Source organism: Neophocaena asiaeorientalis, unplaced genomic scaffold, assembly GCF_003031525.2.
Source record: "Neophocaena asiaeorientalis asiaeorientalis breed wild unplaced genomic scaffold, Neophocaena_asiaeorientalis_V1.1 scaffold681, whole genome shotgun sequence".
NCBI lineage: Eukaryota > Metazoa > Chordata > Mammalia > Artiodactyla > Phocoenidae > Neophocaena > Neophocaena asiaeorientalis.
Window position 1 is genome coordinate 1,789,371 of NW_020172271.1, and position 12,984 is coordinate 1,802,354.

At 59.5% G+C, this 12,984-nt stretch overlaps 1 protein-coding gene across 1 annotated transcript in view; it reads right to left on the minus strand.

The window, feature by feature from the left end:
• Positions 1–693: 693 nt before the first annotated feature.
• SND1 (staphylococcal nuclease and tudor domain containing 1) overlaps positions 694–12,984 on the minus strand; it is a 413,476-nt gene continuing 401,185 nt past the window's right edge. The window contains exons 18-24 of the mRNA XM_024762838.1: positions 9,573–9,714; positions 6,104–6,227; positions 5,132–5,201; positions 3,996–4,109; positions 3,020–3,223; positions 1,412–1,456; positions 694–1,304 (exon numbers count right to left, since the gene is read on the minus strand). Of these exons, the coding sequence (XP_024618606.1) occupies positions 1,239–1,304; positions 1,412–1,456; positions 3,020–3,223; positions 3,996–4,109; positions 5,132–5,201; positions 6,104–6,227; positions 9,573–9,714 (765 nt within the window). The 3' untranslated portion in view covers positions 694–1,238. The remainder of the gene's footprint in view (positions 1,305–1,411; positions 1,457–3,019; positions 3,224–3,995; positions 4,110–5,131; positions 5,202–6,103; positions 6,228–9,572; positions 9,715–12,984) is intronic.

Genomic DNA, 12,984 nt, shown 5'->3' on the forward strand with positions numbered 1-12,984 from the left:
TCCATGGCCAGCTCCACCTGCAGGACTTGGGAGACACCTTGTCAAGTCAAACAGACCCAGAGCTAACCTGGGGAGACGAGCTCTCCTCAGCCTGCTGCCCAGACCCCTCTCGGAGCCCTCATCCTCCAGCTCAATTCTCCAGTGGACACACGCTGGAGGGAGCTGGGCAGGGACTGGGGGCCACTGACCTTAACACGTGCTGTGCCAGCCTATCTGGCATTAGCCTTTCCGGCATTAGCCTTTCCTTCTGCTACAGCAGGAAGAGGGGAATCCCCTCATGTCCCTCGGCAAGTCCCTTCTGGCCCCCTGTGGGGGCTCTGGTGGGTCCTGCCAAAGGACAGGCCCAGCAACTTCCCGCCTGGGCCTGGCGGGGCCGAGCCTGGCCTTTCCTGCATGGAGTGTCCTGGGCACTGCTTGCCAAGCTGCTAAGGTTCTTGAGGGCAGCCACGTGCAGATGAGTCAAAAGAGAAGATCCCCAGCCTTCTGCATGATGGCCATGGTGTCAGGTATGCCCACCAGGCCCCAGGAGTTGCTTGGAGCTCTGAAGGCCTGCCCTGCTTCCCACGACTGGCTATGTTTCTAGGGGGTGTGGCCAGGCATATGGACTAGACCTCAGGGGTCATTCAAGTGCCCAGGTCTCCTGCTGCCTGGGGCTGACGAAACCCTGGGCTCTGGCCACCACCATGATCAATAAGGGCTGCAGACAGCATGTACTATTTTATTGGGCCTCAAAAGCTTTAAATACAGAAATGGGGAGGGCTGGCAAAGGGGCAGACGTGGACACGCTGGCATTTGAGAATGGACGTATCAGAGAAATCACATAATCAACAGCTGAACAGAGAGCTGGGGAAAAGGGGAGTCTGGGATAGAAGTGGAGTGCCAGCTGGCCTTGGGTGCCAGGATCATGCCCTCCATAGGACAAAGTCTTTCATGTTTCTTCCTGATCTGAGAACAAGTTTTAGAAAACAAACCCCTAAAGAGAAACAAAATCAGCTGGGAGAGACAGCGGCTGGCAGTGCCTGTCCTCGCAGAAGACAGTGGCCTGTCCCCTGAAAGCCTTGGGCTCCCCCACCCCCCGTCCCCAGCCCAGATGCCACCCTACAAGACATTCCCATACACTGAAGCAAAGCTGGACCCAATCTATGCCCCCCATTTGAGGTCTGGAGCTGAAAACCCCCTCCCGGCAGAGGAAGAGGTACTGGCATGAGCGGTGATGGGGGCCAGACCCGATTCCCTCCTTAGCGGCTGTAGCCAAACTCATCTGCGTCATCGGCTCGGAAGTCTCCGTAGCGCCACAGGTTCAGCTGAGAGGAAACAGAAAATGGCTCTTCAGGGAGGTGGGACCTGCTGGGACCCAAACGGCCAAGCCCCTCTCTCAGCACCCTCTGGGGCTCCTGAGGCAAAAACTCACCCTGGCGCTCTTGGCTGACTCCTGGGCGTTCAGGTATTCTGTGATCTGGCGGGACAAGAGGACAAAGGGGTGGTCAGGGTGAGGCCCAGGTCACGTCACTCCCCTGCTCATCGGGTCCCTCCACGTAAAATCCAAGTGCAGAGTCACAGTCTCCTAGCTGTTTCACCCGTCTGAAACACGCTTCCCCTTCCTGTCCACCTGGCTACCTATCCTGCCCCTTCACGTCTTTGGTCAAGTATCGCCTTCTTAAGGAGGCCTCAAATGACCCCATTTAAAATCACCACCACTCCCTCCGACATACTCCTGAGACCCTTTCTTTACTTCTACTTTCCCTTTTTCCATCGCACTTATCGTCTAACATTTAATTTTGTTGACTTATTATGTTTATTTTCTTTTTTGTCTCCTCATGCTTGAATGTAAGCTCCATGGAACATTGTCTCTTGTTCACTGAGATCTGTCGGTCCTCAGTAAACATTTATTGAAAGAATGAGTAAGTGAATGAATGAACACATTAGGTGTTTCTAGACACCAGCGACGTTATGGGTAGCTTCATATGGCGGACACTGAGAGCTCCAATTTTATAGGGAAACTTAAGCTAACTCCTAGGAGTGACCTAGGAAACTGGGGGGAAGACTAGGGTCAGGCCCCTCCTGTCCAGATGAGGTACAGAAGTGACTCACACTGAGGTCTTGTTCCAAATGAGTTAATCAACTTGCAGAACCAGAGCCATGGATCCACAAACCACCAATCATTATGTGGGGAGAGAGGAAAGGCAAAAGACGGGGGAGAAGGGGAAGCGAGGCCACAGTGGATAGAGAAGAACACTGGATTCAACCCTGCCGCTCGTGTCCCTCCACTCAGGAGTGCGGGGGAGCTGGGCGCTGCAGAAGGGCACGAGCTTCCCACCGGCCTGGCCCGTCCCTCGAGGCTGGCGTGTCATGGGGATGAGGCTAGGGGAAACTGGGATGGGAACGGGGCAGAGCGGGAGAGGCCTGGTCCTCGTGATCAACAAATGAGCAGTGCACGAAGGTTTCCCAGGCGTCAGCCCCCGATCCTCGTGGCCCACCCTATCGAGCAGCCGGGCTGGCTGTGCTCTCCTCAAGTCATGAATGGGAGACTCCAAAGGCTGATCTCTAGGGCCAGATGTCTCATGAGCGAGGGAGGCAGGGCTCAGGCCCAGCTCTAAGCCCTGCGCCTCTCCAAACAGGCTGGAGGGGTGTCGTGGCAGAGTGGCGCTGAGTGCTGGGAGCTGGTTATGGACTGGGAGAGGAGCAGGTGAGGACGGGAGACAGCACAACAGGCTGTGACCTTCTCCATGCCACCCCTGGCAGAGCTTCCTAGCCTGTCACCGGGGGTGCAGGCAAAGGCAAACTTTCCGCTCCAGTTTGCAGCTGTGTTTTCAGCCAAACCAGCAGCCAATTAATTTGGGATGTAATTAGCTTTTAAAATTTTAAACCCCAACAAACCCAAATCCATTATCTTTCCCCAACAGGAGCAGCAAGACGGTGGGTGCCCCACTCCCCCTCTGGCTCCCGGTGCAGTCCCCTCCCAGTGCCCCCATGACAGCGGTGGGAGGTGCGAGGGACACCCCGCATCCGCAGCACGTACCACCTTCTGGAACTGTTTCTCCTTGCGCACCTCCACCATGACCAATCCCTCCTTCACCAAGCCCAGCCCCACGTCCCCCTTGGAGTCGGCAAACTGCAAGGTGACGTGGGGACAGCCGGCGCTCAGGTGCTCCACGTTGAGCAGGCACTGCGTGTTCTGGATGTCCCGCACCACGCTGTCCACGGCGTCTGTTCGAGCATCCTCCTGCGGCAGGGACACACCCCGGTCAGCGTGAGAGGCGAGCGCCAGCCACGAGCCGTGAGGGCCCCAGGTCCTGTTCACGGACTTCAAGGAAGTCTGCCCAGCACGGGCCAGCATCACCTCACTCCCCGCTCAGACCCCAGCCGGGGAGGAAACAGGCTCTGGACGTGGAGGGTTCCCTTTCCCACAGCCCCTTCCGCCTACAACACGAAGAATAACCTCCCTGCCCAGGCAGACAGGGCCCGACATCTCCTGCTGCTGCCCGCAGGGCCCCCAACACCCGGCTGCGGCTGCTGGACCAGTCTTCGCCCAACGTGCCCTGGCCCACCAGGCCCCCCGTTTCTCAAGAGCCAGCTCAGAGGCTCTGACGCCACCTTCCCTCAACCTCCTTGGCCACACCCCTCTCTCCCGTGACTAACAGACCATCACCATTGTTTCTACTCCTCCCATCAGCCAGTGGGACCTCAGTGGAGGATTTCCGGCAGAGGTGTGACATGGTCAGAGCTGTTTGGGGGCAGTTACTTCTGGCGGCATCGTCTGAGCCTGGAAGGAGTGCTGGGAGACCACTGCAGCCGAGAGCCCAAGAAGCTAGAGACAGTGGCCACTAACCAGGGACATGCCGGGGGCTCAGCCCCGTGAGAGGGGGCCAGGGTGAGGGAGGGGTGGGATCCGGGATGGGGCTGGGTTTCCTTCGTGCAGATACGTGCTGGGACTGCAGCAGTGTCTGAGCGTCATGGCACAGTCCCCGCTGGGGAAGGAAGGCGTGGAGACTCACGTCTTGGGGCACCTGGATGAAGGCGAAGGCATACTCCGTGGCTTGAGCTGGCAGCACGCGAGTGCTGAAGGCAGGTGGCAGGGTGCCCAAGCGGGAGGACGGCAGGATCTCTCTCTGCAGAGGACACACCAGGCCACAGCATCACACACTCGGAGCTCCCTTGCTCTCGGGGGACAACTCGCATGGCCAGGCCCCTAGGGATTCTAACTCAGCGCCTCCATCCCCCACCCCATCCCCCAGGGCTCGTTTCCAAGTAGCCACATACACAGACCTGCCCAGTCTGCGAAGGCTGGGAGGTGGGAAGCTGGGCCTGGTCGTGGCACACCTGGTGGCTCCTACTGCATACCCAACCTGGTAGCTCAACTCTAATCACTGTCTCCACTTTTCCCCAGTACCTTTCCTCTGTGACATGGGCTCCCTGACCCCTTTCCCACAGGCTGGGGGAGCGGGGGGCCCTGGCTGGAAGGGCGCTCCAAGACGAGGGTCCAGGCAGCACCCCGCCTGCTAGTGGTTCTGGCTCAGGTGTGTGGGGCAACCCCAGCCTGGCAAGACCCCCTCCTCTGTGTATTCCCGGGTGGTAAGGGGGGAGCGTGGCCCAGCCCTGGGCTTTCTATTAACGGCCCTTCCACACTAGTCCTCGGGGGCGGCACGGCTCTGAACGACAGCGTTCTCTCCTGCTTACTGCTGGGACACTCCCAGGCCCAGCCCAAGGGGCATTTCTCCCAGGGGTACCAGCCCCTTCCCAGCAAGCCTGGGTTTGGGATGTGCTGGGGAGCAGCACACAAGGACCCAGCTGAGCACGTGGACCAGGGGCCTTGGGAACCCACTCTTCAGAGACGCTGGGCAGAAGAGGAACCGGGGCTGGGGCCTGGACAGAGGACCACTCAGTGCTCACAGGCCTCGGACCAGAGATGCCAGTTTTGCCCAGTCACTCAGGGGTCCGGGCCTGTTAGAGGAACAGTAGAGAGGCCCACACACTCACCATTCTGTCAGGGAGGGAGGGAGGGAGTCTAAAGCTCAGAGGGACCTTGGAGAGAGCAGATGGACTTGACCTAGGGGCCTGTGTTGAAGGGTCCCTGGCGGCACTTGGGGCCCCTCCCTTGCGCACTCGTCCACCTCCTGGCCCCCACACTCACGTTGCCGTAGTCGATGTAGAAGACGTGTACTTTGGCAGGAGACTCGACTTTCTCCACTCGGGCGCGGTACCTGCAATGGCATCACGGGCAGAACTCAAGGGACAGCCCTGAGGAGGCTGGTCTCCCTGGAGCGCCAGCGATGGCAGGGCAGGGGCTACAGCATTTCCCTGCCCAGGGCTCAGAGTGAACACCCATGGATGCCACAAAGGGCAGTTCTCGGACTCCACAGCTCGGGTGCTGTGGCCACCATTTAATGGAATCAGAGCATAGCTGGGAGCAGAGGAGGCAGAGGGCAGCGTGTGGAGCGGATTAACGTGTCCTTGGGGCATAAAGCGACAAGACTAATGACTAGGTTGACGCCTGCTGTTTAAACGCAGCACACTGAACAGCGGCTGTAACTAGCCAGCAGGTCTGCCTGGGAGGCCAGAGCAGGGAACGCATCCACATCACCTCGTCACCCCGGGAAGGCCATGGGCCGCACGCTTGGTAGAGCAGACATAAGTGACCTTCTTGCAGCCTGTGAGCGCTGCCGCTCACGTCCCAGGCAGCTGGGGTGGAGGGTGGCCGCTGGTCCGGGCTCACTGAGCACCAGCCTCCACCCTCACCCCACCCCCTAGCCCCGCCCTGACGTCATTTTTCCTGCGTGGGGTGAGGGGGGTGTTGGAGAGCTCCAGCCAGCCAGGGCTCCCCCAAAGGAGTAGGCCAGGAGAGAGAAGGAGGGACACTTCTTTATGCCAGAGGCTGACTGCAGAAAAACCACGGGTTAAAGCGCAGGCCGCAAACAGGCTGTGGGCAACAAAGAGGGCCACTCCGGGGAGCGGCCAAGGTGGAGAACAGGCAGCCAGTGGAAAGCGGCCACTACGGCAAATGCCTGAAGTCTGGCTAGTGGCTCTGCAGGCCTGGGCCCTGGGGACAGAGCTGTTGCTGCTCCTACTTTAGACTCTTCGCCTTGCTCGGGTCCAGGTGGCCTACCATTCTCCGTCTACAAATTTGGCAATGCAGAATTCGCCCCGGCGGGGGGCATAGGAGCCCTCGACGGGAGGGTGGCTGGAGATGTCATTGCGCATGTTCTCCATCAGCTTCTCCAACTGGGTGCCTGTGGGGAGGTACAGGGAGTGAGACCTGGGTGCCATGTGCCTTGGAGTATCACCTCTAGATGGGGCTGGGGAGTGGGCAGGATGTGGAATGCTGTAGGGTGCCCGTGGCACTGGCTTGCCCCCGTCCCACAGGCAAGTCCTCTTTGGTCCCTGGTCGAGGAGGTTTCACAGTATCTTGCTGACACTTCAGGCCTTAGAGGCACCCAGTCTTCCAGTCTCGGCTCTCCAATCTACTGGCCATGGCCAGAGACGCCCTAGGGAATGTTCCTGGGCTCTGGTTTAGGAGGTAGAGAAAATGAGTGGACACTAAACAAGGCCAAGGCCAACCAGCCTTCTCCATTCCTACCAGGGCGGGCCCTGGCCTGGGCGACAGAGGCGGTGACGGACAGCAGCCACTCTCGGCAACGTCTCCTGGGGGCAAAAGTGGAGCTGAAGGATGGGCCCCATACGACCCCGGACAAGGAAAGGGCCTCAGAATCTGCGCCGGGCAACGTGGGGAACAATCCTGGCAGCAGGGCCCGGTCTCAGTCCATTCAAATGTGGACACTCTGACCTGACGCGCCCCGTGAGACACACGCTGAACTGAACCTCCAAGTGCTGCCAGGCTGGGTCCCCCCCCTCCCACGCCAACTCACTGCCCTCCTCGTTTGGGGGGAGGGAGACCCCTTCCCTGCCTTGTCTTTCCCGAACCACGGACCCTGGGTCATCGGTCCCCGCTGCTGGTCTGTTTTTCACTGGGTGTGGCAACCCCCAAGGTCTTCTCAGTGCCCTCCCCTGGCTCCTTCCTGCCACGGCCCCTCACCCCTACTCTGCTGAGCATCAGCCCCCAGTGGCTTCTCCTTTGTGTCCCTCTGGGCCCGACTCAAGCTCTCAGCAGGCCCTTTGCTCCCCGTTCCCTCTCTGAGGTGAGGGCGGCTGGTGGTGGTGAAGGACTCGCCCCCCATCCTCAGGGCCCCCGGCCACTCTGTTACAGGGACCTGACACATGACGGCCGTTGGTACGCTTGTCACAGTGGGCCTTACCCATTCCCTGTCTGGTTTATGTTTCTGCCACTACACTGGGAGCTCCTTCACGGCACAGACCATAGCTCACTCGGTTCTGCTTACTCTCAAGAGACCCAGTAAAGCCCCGGCTGTGCAGGGTGCCTGATGACTGCAGTGCTGAAGAGGGGCCCGCAGGCGCGCGCCCTGTCCACACTCTCGGGCCCCGATGCTGGTGTTCACAGGACGTTTCAGGGACTTTTCAGAAGGCGCTGCCCTCCCCCCGCCCGGCAATAAACCCTCCGTTCTCCTGCGCCTGCGTTCCTTGCCCAGACAGTAAAATTTCAGGGACTAAGAAGCTACCTCTACACAGACAAGGTCCTGCCATACTTGGTCTGTTTTTATTATTATTGTTATTGCTTTGCTCCAAGGCAACAGTTCTGCGAACAGGCAAAGCCCTCTGGGAAGTCCTTACACAAAGCCCGGTTGGTCATTTAGAGCCAATGGCGATGTGTTCATCATTTCACCAGATCCTTCCCGAAGGCAGGCTTTAATTAAGAGAAGGGAAACAGGGCCAGAGGATGTCCCTGCCTCCAAGAAGGGTAAAAGGTTTCAGGAGAGGGAGGCTGTGTACGCTGAGGTTTGTTTTCACGGATCTGATGGAAGGCAGGGTTTTCTCTGGAGCCTACACCTAGCCAGGTGGCGTGCCACACAGCACCTCACTCGCTCCTCCAATCTTCCAACAATACACGGTTTCCCCCAAGTTCTCCTTCTCTCCCTATTATCTGCCTTGGCTACCACTCAGTGCAGTCCTGGCTTCCGAGAGCAATCAGAGACAGGCAGGCAGGGTACAGAGCTGGCACGGGAAGCCTCTGAGATCACAGCCAGTACGCGGGCAAAGGCCTTGAGCCCTCAAGCTCTGTCTCCTGGAGACTCCGGGGCCTGTTCTTACTCAAGGCAGGTCTACCCAGCAGGACCCAGAGGCCAGGTGGAGCCTGCCTGGGAGCCGGGGGACCCTGGGCAGGGTCTTCTTTGAGTTCCCTTTCCCCAAGCTCTCCAAGGGCCATTCTCGCTGGCTCCTGTGCTTAGGAATAGCTCTCCTTCCTACCTGGGCCACCACCCAGACTCCCCCCAACTCCACACCACCCAGCCTGGAGGCCCCCTCCCGGCTTCAGTCCCAAGGCAATGGCTGGGCCCCTCTCACCAGGATTACAGCTGGCCGGCCACAAGAGAACTGAATCCTTCAGGCTCATCATTTCCATCTCTGCCCCTCCCTGGCTTTGCTCCCCTCCCAAGTACAGCCAGCCCAGGGCTCGAGATGGTCAGCCTTTCCCGGTGAAATGACATTGCCACAAAAGCAGGTACCTGCCTGGGAAATATTAGAGGGGAGGTGGCTGAGGCGAGGCTGTTGACAATCTGGAGTGGGCCTGGAGGTGAGGCCGGGGAGGGTGGGCAGAGCCGCACCCTGCCACCTACGGGGCTGCGTCCATTGTCACCGACACCTTCAGCCCCCTCCGCCCTGTAAGGATCTGGCTCTGTGGACTGAGAGCTGGCTCTGAGAGCTTTTTCCTCTGACCTCAACTAAAACGTTTCCCTGCAGAGGGTGGCAATGAGAGGAGGGAGGTCAGGATGGCGAGAGTGAAGGGAGTAAAGGTGGGAAGCTGGGCTGGAGGGGCCCCAGCGCAGCTGCTGTGAGAGCCGGCTCTACCGCCCTCTCTCCTCCAGAAGCCTGAGGTCTCTGCCGAGGGGACCCTGGCCACGGTGCGCTGCACTTGAGGGTAGGAGAGAGGAAGACGGTGGAGAGGAAGGGTCCTTCAGAAAGACTTTCTGGGGATGACTTCCCCTAGAGTGCCGCCAGTTACCATGGCAACTGGCTACCACTCAGGGCTGTGGCAACCTCTGGAGAAGGAGAAACCCCAGCAGAGACGAGCCCAGGCTCCCCCTCCTCCCCTCCGAAGGAAGCTGAGGGGGAGAGGCACTGAGCTGAGCCGGCTGTGCTTCCTGACCACACAGAGCCAATCTGTCCGTTGCTTCCTGGTACACGTTGAGGGCTACAAATCCTCCTGCACGGCCCTGCCAGGGGTGTCTGGGACTAAAACAATTACCTAAGAGTCTCCAAGTACCACCCAGACAAAACTGGTTACCTCACCAGTCCTCAGAGGACCTGCTCAGCCTCGCCCGCTCCGGGGCTCACTTGCAGTTGATAAAACGACCTCGGGCCCGGGAGGTGGGCAGCAGCTGCAGGCTATTTCGGGGAGGCCCCCGGAAGCCCTGGGCTGTGTCCCTCCCTCCCACTCAACAGAGGGGCCCTGAGGCGGGCCAGGTCATGGCAGCAGCCGCGAGGGGCCGCGCCTGTGCGCTCACCCGTCTCCACATCCTGCACGTAGAAGTGCAGGTCGTCGGTGATCTCGGTCACAAACACTGGCTTGTAGCTGGCCGAGCGCTCCTTCTCCTCCAGCACGGGCGCCACCTCCTCCACGGGCTGCTCCTCATAGCGGGCCCAGACCTGCGTGTGCCGTCAGCACAGGGGAGGAGGGCATGAGGAAGTGAAGTCAGAAAGGGTGCCAGGAAAGGGGCTCTGGGCAGGGGGAGTCACTGCCCCGGTGAGTGAGTGTGGAGGTGATGTCACCACAGGATGAGCCCCTGGAACCCTCCTGCCCCTGGGTGGGGATGGGAAGAGCACTTCCCATCCAGCGGCTCTGACAGGCATCAGAAGCTTATTGAAAACGTAGGTGCCTGGGTCCCACCCCAGCCTGCCAAATCAGGATGTGCTCTCAGGGTCCCAGGGAAAATGAGTCAAAACCAAAGTCTCCCCAGCAATTCCCATTCCCACGCATACCAGCGTGTGATAACCTCGGTGCTGGAGTGGTGCTGGGTCCCCATCTCCCTCCCTCATACCACCCTGCGGGGGTCACTCTGAACTCTCCAGGCCCTCCCACTGTCACAGGGCCACAGGTGCTCCTGAGACTCTCCAAGTGACAGCCCCGGGCCCTTCTCACCACCAGCAGGCTGCTCTGACCCCGGCTCAGAAGCTGGGCCACACCCCTCCACCCTTCCCTCTCCCTCCCTCCCCTAGCCCTGCACTGTCAGGGCTGTAGCGGCTCAGAAGCTGATTCGGGGTGACAGCACGTCAAATCCAATCCTGCGGCCAGGAGATTATCCCAGTAGTGAGGCCTGTCATAGCAGGGGAGGGAGGTGGCTCTCCATCTGAGTGCTGGAAAGGGGGTGGGGGAGTACGGGGGACTGGACCACACACGGGGTCCCACAGACACACACACAGGAATGAGTGGGGTGGTGATAAAATATTAGCCCAAACCTTACATGCTTACTAGGTACCACACTAAACGTTATCCAGGTACTGGCTCATTTAATCCTCACAGCAACCGTTTGAAAAGGTATAAACGTTACCCCTGTTTTTACAAATGAAGAAACTGAGGCACACAGGCTTGCAAGATGTAGCAGAACCGGGATTTGAACACAGGCGGCCTGGCCCTAGAGCTCTTCAAGGGGAATTTTGGCAGTGACTGGGCCTCTGGACACAAAAGAGAGTACTGAGCAATGGGGAAAGTTGTAGGTGGGGAGATGTGGACTCTGGTCTTTTCATTTTGCCCTTTACTTTGCTGTGTGACTTTTGTCAAGTCACATGCCTTCTCTGAGTCGCCTTTTCTGCCCTTGCAAGAGGTGGCAGAGTATGACCACATGATCACGCAGCTGACACACGGACTCCTGGGGGGCATCAGGAAGCAGCTGAAGGGCAGGAAGGCTGGAATTACTGAACCACTCTGGGCCACACCCGCAGAGGCCATGCTCCTGCCTTTAATGTGGCACGAGTGTGTGTCCTTCCACTAGGAGAGGCAAGCGCCCCGAGAACTGGAACGAGCAACAGGGACTTTCTGAGCCCGGGCGAGACTGCCAGAGGGTGGCGGAGAGGGATGGGAGAGACATCAGCTGGGCCCAAACTTCTGCCCCCTCCCCAGCAGTGGCCCTCCTGACCCGGCAGTCTGTCCTCTGCCCCCTTTTCCCACCACACCACCCTCCAATCTGTCTGCACTCAGTGCCCCTACCCGCTCCAGACCAAGTCAGCGGCCCTCCCCTCTCCCATCGTGCTCCCTCCTTTCCCAGCACACAGCGGGTTGGAGAGCCAGGGTCCCTGTACTGCCTCCTGCGTGGGCCCCCATCCTAACCCCACCCGGCTTCTTCTTCCGTGTGGATGAATTGGGAACAGACTGACAGGCTGAGAGCAGAAACTGCTAACGACTCCTCAAGTAAAGGTGCCTCAGGTGACAGCGTCAGGTTTCCTCCTGGGAGAGAGGAGGTGGAGCATCTTCCCCCGCAGGTGCAGGGTGGGCAGCGGGCTAGAGGTCACAGATGATGTAAACAAAGCCTCGGGTTGGCCCTCAGTCCCCTCTCCTACAAGGAGGCAGGTGTCCCACAGCTCCCGGGGCAGCAGGGGGGGGAGCACAGGCACGAGGTTGCTGAAGGGCACAAGAGGGAGAGCTCCTCCTCAGATGGAGGAGCTCCACTTGTAAGGCAGGACGGGCTTGGCCCTTCAGTCGTGGAGCCGTGCGGGGTCCCTGCCCAAGCTGGTCAGTGTGGCTTCCTGGTGGGAAGCAGTCAGTCAACTGGATGGGCTTGGCCGCCCAGGTCCCCACCCTTAGAACAAGGGCCTGCTTTGCCCACACTGGCTTCTGTTGCCCCCTGCAGAACCTGGGCAGGGAGGGGACAGACACATCGGCAAGACACCCTCTGTGACCCCTCCATGGCCCTGGCTACAGACACAAGTGGGCAGTGGGCAAGGGAAGCCCCTCCCTCCTCTGCTACACGCTGCTCCGTCGCGCCATTTCCTGTCCTGCTCAGATCGCTTTTGCATTGCGGGGCCAGGTCAGGAGTAGAGGCTCCTGTCCTCACCCTGCCCCTGGCCCTCCCTCCTCCCTGGGGAGCCCTGGGTGCACCTCCTGGCAAACGATGGGCAGTGTGGACTGAGGCTCCACTGGCTGGAGCCTTTCCTTTCTAAATCCTATTTAATATCGCTGCTCAGGAGGCTCCGGAGGTGGGGCTGGCATGGGGCCAGTGGGGTGGAGGCCTTCAAGCCCGCGTCGGGGAAGCCAAGCTCAGTAAAGGCCAACCAATGGCCAATAGAGCCCTGTCAAGGGCCCTGCTGGGGCACAAGGGGAGGGGTGATGGCAGAACAGTCCAGACAGCTGCCCTCTGCGGCTCCCTCTTTGGTCCTCAGACCTGCCCAGGATCCCTAAAGGAGGCGGAGAGGGGAGCCCTGCATCAGCCTCCTACAGAGGAAGGGGAGGGCCTGACTAGCCTCTTCATGAGGAGAGGCGTCTGCAAGGCACAGGGAGGAATTAGGCCTGGCAGGGAGGCAGCTAAATTCTCAGAGCTGGGAATACAGCACTGCGGGGTTTCCCCAGACAGACCTGCTCAGAAATGTACACGCACATAATCACACCCACCTAAGACTTCTGCTTGCTCCTCGTCTCACAAAATCTCTCCGTATTACTTTCCTCAGTCAGCTCATAGGTACCACGATGATCTTTTAACCCCAGATGTGCCTGTCTCTCGACAGCTAAGGCAGCTCTCATGGGGTAACCAGTGGGGCAAGGCTGGGGATCCTGGGGACACCTCAGATATATAGTTTACTGTCCCCCAGAGGACCACCAACTTCTCTGAGTGCAGCTAACTGTGAGGGCCGCTGCAAGGCTCTGCCCACACTATTCTTGGGTCCCGGCCCCATCAGGATGTGGGGTCACCCCGGGATCCTCGAAGA